The sequence below is a fragment of the Rutilus rutilus genome (assembly GCF_951802725.1).
Source record: "Rutilus rutilus genome assembly, chromosome: 6".
In the NCBI taxonomy this organism is placed as follows: Eukaryota; Metazoa; Chordata; class Actinopteri; order Cypriniformes; family Leuciscidae; genus Rutilus; species Rutilus rutilus.
The window spans coordinates 7,090,530-7,103,651 of record NC_140214.1 but is presented as its reverse complement, the minus strand read 5'-3'; the positions used below and the strand labels follow the sequence as shown (position 1 = coordinate 7,103,651).

General features: G+C 37.1%; 1 protein-coding gene across 3 annotated transcripts in view; it reads left to right on the top strand.

The window, feature by feature from the left end:
* Nucleotides 1–8,782: 8,782 nt before the first annotated feature.
* Nucleotides 8,783–13,122, top strand: part of LOC311292349 (CD48 antigen-like) — a 36,081-nt gene continuing 31,741 nt past the window's right edge. For all 3 annotated transcript variants that reach the window (XM_084412016.1, XM_084412015.1, XM_084412014.1), the window contains exon 1: nucleotides 8,783–9,178. In XM_084412016.1, the coding sequence (XP_084268142.1) occupies nucleotides 9,124–9,178 (55 nt within the window). In that variant the 5' untranslated portion in view covers nucleotides 8,783–9,123. The remainder of the gene's footprint in view (nucleotides 9,179–13,122) is intronic.

The window sequence follows — 13,122 nt, the reverse complement described above, 5'->3', positions numbered from 1 at the left end:
AAAACATGTCTGCATCATGTCTGTAGGGAGACAACACTATTTTGGCTTACATAGCATAATCAGAAAGAGCTTTATTTGTAGTAACAGTAATACAGCATTTTCTCCACCATACAATATATTTTAAAATGAATTGCATGCCATTTAGCAACACAAGTCATCCAGCTGTTATTATTATGATATTATGAAACGGATAGTTCCGGTCCTTGATTCTGATTGGTTGAGCCGCGTTCGAAGCCATTGTAAATTACTCAACAAACATACACCTGTGACCGCATTACATTAGTATTACTGCACAACTGCCGTCTGTGATTCTTTGTTGCTGCATGTGTTGCTTAGCAACCTATTTGGAACTACATGGCCAGCAGCCATATCATCCTGTAGCCCAAGACTGGTTGCCCACTGAAGCTAAGCAGGGCTGAGCCTGGTTAGTACCTGGATGGGAGACCTCCTGAGAAAACCAGGTTGCTGCTGGAAGAGGTGTTAGTGAGGCCAGCAGGGGGTGCTCACCCTGTGGTCTGTGTGGGTCCTAACGCCCCAGTGTAGTGACAGGGACACTATACTGTCAAAAGAGCACCGTCCTTCGGATGAGACGTTAAACCGAGGTCCTGACTCTCTGTGGTCATTAAAAATCCCATGGCATTTCTCGTAAAGAGTAGGGGTGTAACCCCGGTGTCCTGGCCACATTCCACCATTGGCCCTTACCAATCATGGCCTCCTAATAATCCCCTTACATTGAATTGGCTCTATCACTCTCTCCTCTCTCCACCTATATCCGGTGTGTGGTGAGCGCACTAGCGCCGTTGTACTGTGGCTGCCGTCACATCATCCAAGTGGATGCTGCACACTGGTGGTGGTTGAGGAGAGACCCCCTGACATGATTGTAAAGCGCTATATAAATGCCCGATTCTATTCTATTCTATATTGCTTGGTGGAGGAATAAATGGGTGTGTCTCAAAACCAAGAATGCAAAGAACGGACTTGTGTTCTTGGGGAGAACGCTCTTGCTAGTTGTTCTTGGAAGAATGAACTCACAAGGTGACGAGCAGACAGAACGCTGCTGACAGTTTGAGACGATGTGTTCTTGCTGGTATTGCGCAATAATACCCCCGCACAGACGCCGTCTGCAGTACCCAAACATAACGAGAATTATTGACGATAACAGCCAGGCTTTATCGCCCAAGCCTACCCTCAGCTAAAGGGATTAACGTTACTTTACAACTGTACACTACAATGTAATGTATATAACAATAAAGCAACGCTTAAGGAGATTCTCACTTCGAAAACGTTTGAGCACATTTTTCACAGGTTTCACAAGTCCAAAAGAACACAAGTACAGACAAGAACGCATATTGAGAAACGGCCAATGTGTTATAACGTTATATTTTTTGTTCCTAGTGTTTATTTTATGAATAAAATAAATATTAAAATGAATATTTTTATGGAGTAACCGTTTTATAAAAGCAATAAGCCCCTTGAAGTCGTGTTTTACAGTGTTTAGAACAGCTAAGGGATGTGGCACGACACGAAGCGGAGTTAAACAAGTGCCTAAAACCCCCTTAGCTGTTCTAAATCCACTGTAAAACATGGCTTCGTGGGGCTTATTGCTTAATTCTAACATTGATCTAGCTAACTGCAATATACAACGTTGCAGTCACCAAGTTAATGCACAGAGTTACATTAAAGGTACAATATGCAAGAATTTTGCATTAAAATATCCCATAATCTCAAGGCCAGTGTTATATATTTTGTTAAGTTGATTACTTACAATATCCCAAATGTTTCCAACTATTTTTAAATCGTGAGAAAATTGCGATTTTAACCAAGGAAACGGGGCGTTAGAGCAGGGGAGAGCTGGTCAATTGCGTCATATCCGCGTTACCCTCTGTTTCCGCTCGTACTGCGTGGAGTCCTGAGGTGCGTTCCATTCGACAGGGTCCATACGCACCATACTCCCTGAGCACGGTATATCAGTTGAAGTGGACTTCACTGACAATAACCGCTCATTTGAAACGCCCTGCAAACGTCATCAAAGAAAGTCAACGACGGGGCGAAACAAGCTAACGTTTGTTGCTTGATAGACGCTACAACTACAACTTCCGCATTTGTCCACAGGTGCGTTCCATTCGACCATATGCAGATTACATAAATATATATAGGACTACATTCATATTTAAATTTGTATTATTATATTATATATTTACAATTATATTGCACTATTCTACAACTACCTAAAATAAAATCACAAACTAGCTAAGCTGGCTGCATTCACTGAGGTAAATTATAATCATCAAAAATAGTATATGTAATATTCACAACAATAACCGTTAAAAATACTATGGCGAAACGTATGAATACTTACACACATACGTAAACTAATCGTTAGTTATGACCGTTCTGACTGGTGATGACGTGGTGCGCGAAATGACAGTTGGGTGATCATCGCTCTCCACTTCCTGTGAAGTGATGTATCGATGTTCCCTTATTCCCTATGCCGTGCGCAGTGCCCTTCGAACTAAACATGTTCGCTCCCTTCGGATTGGAATCTCACTTAAGATGGCGGAATACCCTGTGAAGTCCACTTCGCAGTCCACTTATGGTCGAATGGAACGCACCTCTGGACAAATGCGGAAGTTGTAGTTGTAGCGTCTATCAAGCAACAAACGTTAGCTTGTTTCGTGCAGTCGTTATGGAACACAATTATTCTTTACCGATTGCAGCTGGTTCTGTCGACAAAGCATGCTTAATTTTATATTTTCCAAATGTAGCATTCGGTAATAGTGATGGTTATGTAAGGGAAGTATTATTTCTTTAGATTTGTGTTTAGTTTATTGACATTGTTTATCACATCTGGTGTTTATGGCCAGGTAAATAAATATAGCATGTGTTATACATAAAGATTAACCCTCTGGGGACCAAAAACGCGCCCGCGCGTTTTGCTCGTTTTTTTTTTTTAGCAATGAAAAATAAACACAAAATGCTCTGTTAATTTTGATCTTTCATTTTCGTGTAATACATCAATCGATCCTGTTCAGTTTCTATTTTTTTTCTGTATACTCACAATAAAAATTAAGTGTTTTGCTTTTTGACAAATAAAGAAAAACTAACATGATGCTATTTCTGCCTTCTCTCTGTCAGTAAACTCCCATTTGAAACGCGTTCGAAAATGATCTATAACTCCGCGAAAATTCAGTCAAACAGGCAAACAGACCCACGGGCATAAAGCTTGAGATCGCAGCTTTTAAATGAAGTAATTTATATAAAAAACAAATATTATCAGCTTCTGTAATCTGTATAAAAAGAGAGCGACTCCAGTCGAGCTCATTACGAGATGATTCACAGTAATTTGACCACTCCCCGGAGAGCGCGTGCTATTCAAACGCAAATTCTGAGAACCATTTCAGTCTGTGAAACGCCCACATCAGTGTAAACAAAGAGGCATAATATAGCCTACCTTATGGAGAAAATTTTCCCGCTGAGGAGTGAGGTAGGCTAAGTTATCCTTTCTCAAGTGTTAATGTGGAATAACTTTATGGAATAACGTTGTAGGCTTATGTAAACAAAAGGATGAATTGTGTTTCTATAATATGAATCGCGTTTGTGTGAGATGAATGAAGGGTACATATTTGTAAAGATTGTTTAGCCTAAATATGAATCGCGTTTCTGTGAGATGAATGAAGGGTATATTTGTAAAGACTGTTTAGCCTAAATATGAATCGCATTTCTGTGAGATGAATGAAGGGTACATATTTGTAAAGACTGTTTAGCCTAAATATGAATCGCGCGTCTGTGTGTGAAAGAATAAACTGCTTTGCTATAGCCTACTGAGATGAGTAAAAATCGACTGAAATATGTTGAAATAAAATGTATTTGTATAAGCAACGTATTAAACTGCAAATTAACATTTATAGGCTATGCCCTAATATTTCATAAAAACAACGTTACAGTCAGGCGAAGTATGAAAGACAATATTTTGTTGACTAGATTTGGGTACAGTTTTTACTGTAGAATATACTGTCACATCAAATAAGCTTTTCTGCTCATATATATAAAATACTATTTTGTCAAAAATAAAGTCATAGACTAAGATGTTCCAATGTTGGATATATTAAAACTAATGAATACATATGATAAAATGTAGGCCTATAATCTTTTTTTTTTTTTTACAAAGAAAGAGTTCTTTTTTGCAGAAATATTGCTGAAATTGTAATTATTGTTGTAATTGTAACCTTTTTAATAAAATAGCTAAACATATTTACAAGATAGATGTAAGCAAAATCTTAAATGGTCAATATAAGTCTTCTTCAAAATATATATTTTGTCCTTGCATTGTGGCTCAGTCAGTGTCACACCTGAATGAATGGCTAATTATGCAGAGTCATTATGCAGAGTGGGTGGGACTAAGGTGTAAACTACTCCTCCCCCTCGCATATTGGCTTTCCAAGCAAAACCTGTTTTACACCATTTAAATCAATGTATTTTTTTTTTTGTGAACGATAAAGCAAGACTATTTTCACATAATTTTGAAGCTAGAACTCGAAGAGAAAACATCCATTAGTCAAAAGTCTTGTGGGCACATATTTTGTATGAGTTTTGTGGTCTTATTTCAGCAACTTTCATTTAAATTTTTTTAAATAACCACGCATAAACATTATTCTCTTAAAAATACAAACATCTACATACATGTTGCTCGCATATTATGGTAGGCCTGTTTGTGCTATATAGAGTGAATTTACACCTTTGCCATTAACATGTTTATAAATAACTGAAAAAAGCACAAATGTCAGAGCATGTCAGAACATCTCAAGGGCCCCAAAAACAGCTTGGTCCCCAGAGGGTTTTTAATCAGTATTTTGGCAAATGATGTGGGTATGTTCGAATGTACTTTTACAACAATTGTTTAGAACACGTAAAACTGCGCAGCGTTATCGACATACAGTAACATCAATGATAATCAATATAGTATTAAACCTTACTTTTCTTGCGGTTAATTCATTTTAATGAAATAAAAGTGTGATGAGGTTCAAGAGTCAGGAAGGAAGAAGACAGGGGTTGGCGTGACAGGGACTCGTACTTTATTAAAATAAAGCAAAACAAACAAAAGTCGTTCCCAACGCGCATTCACCGTGGCAACCGCGACGGCACAAAACAGTTCAAAAATGAGTGCTCGGATCCGCCAGTTTTCTTTCTCTGCGTCCAATTTTCTCTCCAGTCTTTCTCTCGTTCCAGCGCGGCTTAAAAGCGGATCACAACAATAAGACACAGGTGTTCGTCATTTGCACTTGACCTACTTGCTCGTCTCTTCTCTCTCCCATTACAAACCGCGCTGAACCACGCCCCCCTCGCCACAAAAAGCGTGTCATTATAAAAATAGAACTTCGCCTCATCCATGAACATGATTTTTCGATTCCCGTCTGACTGATTTACATCCACGGTGGAGTTTAAAACGACAGTTCCCATCATTCCACGCTCCTTCACATCGTCATCAAGCTACGCCGTTGTTGTTGTTTGGAATGTAGCGCCCTCTAGCGGCAAAAAATTCTTGCATATTGTAGCTTTAACATAACTTTCAACACACTCAAATGTATTTTAGTATGATTGTTCTGGCCAAGTAAAACTTGCTGTGTTACCCTACAATTTTAATTCGTCACATAAAGGGACCTTTCAGAACTTGCATCTCTTTTATTAGAATGAAATAAAATAATGTGAATTTAAGTTATCAAAGGTATGGGTATAGTGGGGGAAAACGCCCCCCCCACCTGTTTTTCCCAAAATAACCACTAGAGGGAGATACATTTTAGATACATTTTTACTGTTGCTATGCACTACGTTGAACGGGGATATACAAATCTCCATGGAGAAGCTGACACCAGCTACATATTTGAAGAGAAGAGGATTACATATAATTTTCAGAAATTAGTAAACAAGTGTTTAAGAGAATATTGTTCTGCAGGATATCACAGTGATGTATGATAGATGAATAGTGAAGTCTGTAGTTTGCATGTTATTTATAAGGAATATAATTATATTTGAAAAATTAAACAATTTTTTAAAAAGTCATAGCTTGTGGAGTAAAACGCCCCCTACGCTGAGGGGTAAAATGACCCCCCAGGGGGCATAGTTTCTCTCTATCATAATTACTATAATAACAAATTTCTGTCTATCAAATCCTTTGTTTTACATTGACTTAATGCAGTATAACTAGGTGGTAAAATCAAAATATTTGAACAAAACATGAAAAAATTTGCTAGCATTAGCTAGCTAGATTGCTAGCACAGTTAGCTCACTGATGGAAGGTACTTAAATTTGGCTCTTTTGGAAATTTCTGAAATAAATATTAACATAGCCTACATGTTGATACATTACTTGCCTTTTACTTTTAGAGATTAAAGGTGAACTAAGTAACTTTTTTACCTTAACCGAACAGCTTCGGAGTCATTGGAATAGTTATATGACTTTTTTCAGGTTGAATGGTGGTCGTCTCGCACCCCCCAACACTGTAAAAAAAAATTACATCCCCAAGTCAAAATTTTCTAGTGACTGGTAGTCTGACGTATTATTTCTCATTGAGCCAATGTTAACAGACTATTGCAACAAGAATTGCACTTGGGCCAATTAAAAAATTTAGATGTGATCAGTCACTAGAAATTTTTCACTTGGAGAGGCTAGACATTTTTTACAGTGAAGCGCCTGTGAGCCGAAAAACCACCCTTGCAACTTTGGGCCGGTGGGCATTATTGTCATTATTGCGCTACCTCACGCTGTTCGAACCCGAATGAAGAAGACGTTTTAAAGAATGTCCCATCTGCTTTGATGTCGTTGATCTACTAGCCTCTGGTGTCTGAGAATCGCCAACGAGTTTTTCGACAGTGTTGTCAAATATCTATTCCAAAGCTGTAGGGGGAGCTCTATAGAGAAACCTGCGAGCAAAAAGCGAGAATACAGCGAAGAAATTCCCGAAACTGCATAGCCCTGCTTTAAAACTATAGTCTGTTCATTTTGCTGTTGATCTATGAAGCAAACAGGTAGGTAAGAAAGGGGGCATTTTACCCCACCTTGGGGGGCGTTTTCGCCCACTGCTGGGACAAAACCATAGACAGTAAAAGAAATGGACACAGCGACCCCATAGACTTCAACAGAGAAAAGTGAAGCACTCATTTCCTGATGGCTGAGCGTACTGCGCAGACTCAAACTGAGCTTGACGACGTGGATGTGACGTGAGCAACCTGTCTGACAAGTGTAAATCTTCTAGTAGCTGTGCCAAGAGAAATCTGAATCATTCCCTTCCGAAACTTGCAGAGACGGAGAGTGATTGGAGAGCAGCCGGCTGGTTCATTCTGTGCAGCTTCTCCAGACCGGCTGAATTCTCATCTTACAAGTTGTAATTGCGAGCTCTACGAGGATGTGAATGCTTTTTACAAGTTGAAATCTTGTAAATACGACATGACGTTAACTTACCTTTTTTTCTAACACTTTCATGCTCACAAATCTGTGTTTTTATAGCAGTAAAAGCTCTTTAAATGCAATTGTAATTGTGTTATGACTCATGTTTATCAAAATAAAACTGATAAAAATAAACAGACCTTACTTTATTGTTATGTAAATATAGGCGTATGTTGAACTTTATTCTTCTACATACAGGCACTGTATTAGGCATAAAGTATTGAATGAACATGTATCTGCTGCTACACGAAAACGTCTGAAACTTCTGTGTCCTTAACAAATATTCTGCTTCATCTCTTGTAAAGTACGCAAACACTGCACAAGCCTTTTGTTTCTCAAAAAAAAAAACTTTTTTTTAAAGAAACAAGTATATGAATTTAGCATATTTCCTAAATCTTTACAAACATATTATATGTTTGTGCTTTTGTACAGTAAAAAAAAAAAAAAAACACATTAACATACAACACCTTTGCCTCCAGTCAGTCAGGCAGAACATAAGGAGGAACAAAGCTAGAGAATGTCCAAATAAGGAGAAGCTCAAATCACAAGACTAGTTTCTCAAAAGATGTTGTGTGGGAGCACAACACCACTAGTGAGCCTAAAAAAGACCCATATTAAAGAAATCTATAAGTATAAATACAGAAAATATAGCGAGGCAAAAGAAAAAATCCACATCTGTGCACTGACCATTTCTTAAAATAAAATCACATGATCTATCACAGGAGTTTTTAAGCAGCACTCTCTGTAGCAACATGTCATCTCTGAAAGAGGAAGGATATACGTGGGCTTCAGTTTCAGTTATCTGATCTGTCTCACCGGTCTCTCTCACCTCTGTCTCTCTCTGTCTATAAGCTGAACAGGCCACAATGTTAGGCAAAGTTGAAGATAAAAGAATACTTACTGGCACTGCAGAAAAAACAACCCATACTCTTTTAAGTATGGTTTATGAGACAATTTTTGCATGTGCAGAGAAATCATGAGCTTTAAAAATTTATTTTCTGTACAAAGTTAAACTCCTTAAAGGGTGACCTATGTATATCCCACATTTGTGATGCATGTGAAAAAGACATGAGACATTAAGGTTAAATGAGCTGTTCTATATGGCCTCCTACAGTACACCAAATGCCCTTACGTTTTTTTTTTTGGAGAAAAACTTGTTGTTTGGACTTGTTTATGAGTTTGACTTTAATGTTCTTAAAATGTCCAAACAATTGTGATGAAATCAACAGCGTGTGGTGAGATTTAACTTTTGGCTTCTGAAAATAATCTGATAGGTTGACAAGTGCAGCCTACTTAGGTCTGCGCTCACACTGTGAAGGTCTAGTGGTTTATAAAAAAAAGTGGTTAGTAACCGTAGCCTACAGCAGTAAGATCTTCCTTTGTTGATCTCTTAAAGGGGCTTGTGTCGTGCTACAGTAGCATCACTTTGGGCAGTTTGAGTTCAGTTTTAGTAAGGACAGGCAATAGTGACGAAGAGCAGAACAGCAGACATACAGTATAGGCTACAACATTACATTTAGTTTTTGCAATATGCTGTAATATGCATTTTTGGCTAGACCACTTAAATAAGGTTCACTGAGTGTTTCAGACAAAACCATCAACTTCTTCTTGACAAGTAGGTGCTATATCATAGGTATATAGGTGCTATATACCCAGCTGGATCGATCCAATCTGTCTGTTGCAATGGAATTTATTCACCTTCTAACGCTCTTCTTGACAATTCTGATCTCCAGCACAGGTATGAAAAGCTGCTCACATGATTAATGGTTAATTATTATTTCTATTATTATATGCAATACATTACAGTATTCATATTGTATTGTTTCATTTCCATAACTGGCTAGATGGATGTTGTTTATAAAGAATATTCAAACATTCAAAATATTCCGGAAATTCTCTTAAACTGATTTGGAGATCACATGACATTCAAGGAGTAGGTCACTAATATTTGCATTTATTTGTATTATAAATGATTTACAACTGTCTAGGGCCAGTCGTAACATAAATGAATGTGCGCTTACTCACAATCTTATAAATGATGTCAAACAAAAGTAGATTTATTAACAAGAAAATATTGAAAACCAGAAACAAAAGGAACAAATTCAGGAGTGGAGTTTGGCTTCAGACTTCGACTCAAAGGACACTGTTCCATTAAAAAAGAACGGTTCGAATGCGAAATCAGCAGTCGATGAAGATGCACATTCTGGTCAACATATGCAACTGTCAACTAGGCCACACTCTTTGAAGAGTTAGCCTTTCTGCAGTAGATTTCCGTTTCAAAGCAGGACAAGCTGCAATGATGAGGTGCCCAACCTCATGGCAGTAAAAACATTCATGGCTTTCCTACTGTCTCTATCTCAGTTATCTTTACTATCTTTATCAACATCTTTAGAATTCCGTGTACGAACATAAGAATTTTGCTTAGCAGGTGACGAAAAAAAACCTGCCACTTGGTGAGTGAGCACAAATTCATCAGAGAAAAGCTGCTTCTGTAAGAGTACTTTCTGTTCAAACAAACAACAACAACAAAAAAAAAAAGAAAAAAAGAAAGATCTCTACCAATGAATGTGAAAAAAAATCACTATTTTGTCTGGTTGTTACTTGGTATTAAAGTGATGGATTAATGTGGAATTTGTTAAAATGCCATGAATAAAATGCCAAAATAAAGGTTCTTTATTGGTATTGATGGTTAGATGAAAACTCTTTAACATCCATGGAACATTATCATTGCTCAAAAGGTTCATTATAATGGAAAAAAGTTTCTTTATGTTATTAAATGTTCTTTACACTAAGGAAAAAATGGTTTAAGAACTGTTCACTGAAAGGTTCTTTGGGGAACCAAAAATAATTATTCTATGAAAATCCTCTTGTGGAACCTTTAAAATTAAAAGAAGGAAAATTGAGCCAACTCCATATTGAAACTAAGATAACAGCTCGGCCTAGTGGAAAAATGATGCACAACAAATACATAAAAGAGGTGTTTGCAAATAGCGATGATGTGTTTTGTGGGAAGAGTCTACCTAGTGGCAGAAAATTACAGTTCTGAGATATACGTCTATAGTCCAGGCAAAGTAACTCATGTGTTATTAGTTGAACTAATTGTAAAATAATTTTTTTCAGCTTAGATACTTTCTATGAGGTGTCCAGAACAACATACTAAAAGTCCTAAGAAATCCTAGTTGAGGAAATATGTTAAATTCTCATCAATCCGAGATGTGTGCCAATAAGGCCAGGCAACAATACACCCCAATGGGGCTATTTTTTTCCTTTACTCCTATCAAAATGAAACTTTACACAATGAAAGTACCCATGAAAAGTAAAAAATGTTGTATTACAAGTTTCTTTGAAAATTTATTTGAATATGCAAATGAGCTATACACTAATCGAATATGCCCAAAATACATCCAAATAGGCTTAATTGTTTCCTTTACTCTTACTACAATACAACTTTACATAGAAAAAGTATACATGAAAAGTAACTTTTTTTGTATTACAAGTTTCTTTTGAAATGAACCTGAATATGCAAATGAGCAATATACTAATCGAATATGCCCAAAATACACCCTAATGGTAGCCTGGGTTTCCCCCTGCTGCCTTGATCGTTGCACGATTTTATTCAAGCTGCTAGGCAGCCTGGATACCATGGACCAGATTTTCCCCTCAAAAAGGGAACCAATCACAGAATGGGGAGGGAGCAGCAAGACGATGATGACGTCTATGCGACACAACGAAGCAGTTTGTTTATATCTATGGAATTCAACATGGCATCAGACTAAGAAACCATAAAGTCACAAGTAGAGAAAAAGGGGCCAAATAACTAACACATTCATGTCCATTCAGTAAGTTAATCTATGCATAAACACGATCAATTTGAAGTCACTTGCCACACTTACCTGGGTCACTTGCCACAAAAACACTTATATTCACCTTAAAGGGTTAGTTCACCCAAAAATGAAAATTCTGTCTTTAATTACTTACCATCATGTTGTTCCAACCCCGTAAGACTTTCGTTCATCTTCGGAACACAAATTAAGATATTTTTGATTAAATCTGAGAGCTGTCTCACTTGCTGGCCTAGAATAGTTATTAAAGACGTTAAAATAGTCCAAGTGACTACAGTGGCTCAACCATATGCTTATCAAGCGACGAGAATACTTTTTGTGCGCAAAAAACAAACAAAAATAACGACTTTATTCCACTATTCATTTCCTTCTCTCTGGGCCTTGAGTGAATTCACCTAGTGTTTTAGCGCAGCGCATCTGTTGCACGTCACCGCGTAGGCTCACTATTGGGCGATGCTGGTCATGTGTGTGATGCGTGTGACGTACAACACAGAAGCGCTACGCTAAAACACTACGTGAAGTCACTCAGGCCCACGGAGAAGAAAATAAATAGTGGAATAAAGTCGTTAGTTTTGTTTGTTTTTTTGCGCACAAAAAGTATTCTCGTCGCTTGATAAACATATGGTTGAGCCACTGTAGTCACTTGGACTATTTTAACGATGTTTTTAATAACTACTATTGCAAAATGCCCATGCAAAATCAGTTTTTGTGTGTGTTTTTAGTAATTGTTGGTTTGGTGCCCGTGAAAGAGACTGTGAACGCACTGAATTCAGGGAGCAGGCTAGGTTACTACATTTGATGGCCGTGAATAAAATATAATATTCAGAAGTAAACAGCATAGCTGACAGAGTGTTTATGTCAGAATGTAAATTTTTAAACCACAACCTTCTAAGTGCTTCTTTTACCGATATATTTAAGAAAACGCTATGCTTGAGCAAACAGTTTGTGAATAGGCTACTACAAATTATGTCCGTGAAAGAGACTGTGATCACATTGAATAGGATGTGTTTAGTTACTACCAAGCAGGCAGTTTTCAGGTTAGAGGCCAGTCTAAAAGCAGCATTGCCATCACCCATTGGCAGTAGGATGATTGGATGAAGATTGAGCCGATGTATTTGTCATAGATATGAATGGTGTTTCATATGCAAATTAGGACATATTCAATAAGTGTGGCGCTCATGTGCATATTCAAATTCATTTCAAAAGAAACTTGTAATACGAAAAAAGTTACTTTTCATGTATACTTTTACTATGTTAAGTTTTATTGTGGTAGGAGTAAAGGAAAAAATTAAGCCTATTTGGGTGTATTTTGGGCATATTCGATTAGTGTATAGCTCATTTGCATATTCAAATAAATTTTCAAAGAAACTTGTAATACAAATTTTTTTACTTTTCATGGGTACTTTCATTGTGTAAAGTTTCATTTTGATAGGAGTAAAGGAAAAAAATAGCCCCATTGGGGTGTATTGTTGCCTGGCCTTATTGGCACACATCTCGGATTGATGAGAATTTAACATATTTCCTCAACTAGGATTTCTTAGGACTTTTAGTATGTTGTTCTGGACACCTCATAGAAATGATCTAAGCTGAAAAAAATTCTTTTACAATTTGTCTGTCGTAAAACGCTATTTTGCCTGGACTACTACGGAAGCCACAGAATAAAAGATCTCACAATTCTGAGAAAAAAAAAAGAAAAAAAAAAACCACAAAAAATATACTTGAGTTATTTTTTTTAATTATACCTCAAGTTTATAATATATTTTTAGGTATACTTTATGTCGTAAGTATGCTAACATCAATGTACTAGTAGTATAGCTACTTATAAGTGTACTATTTCAAT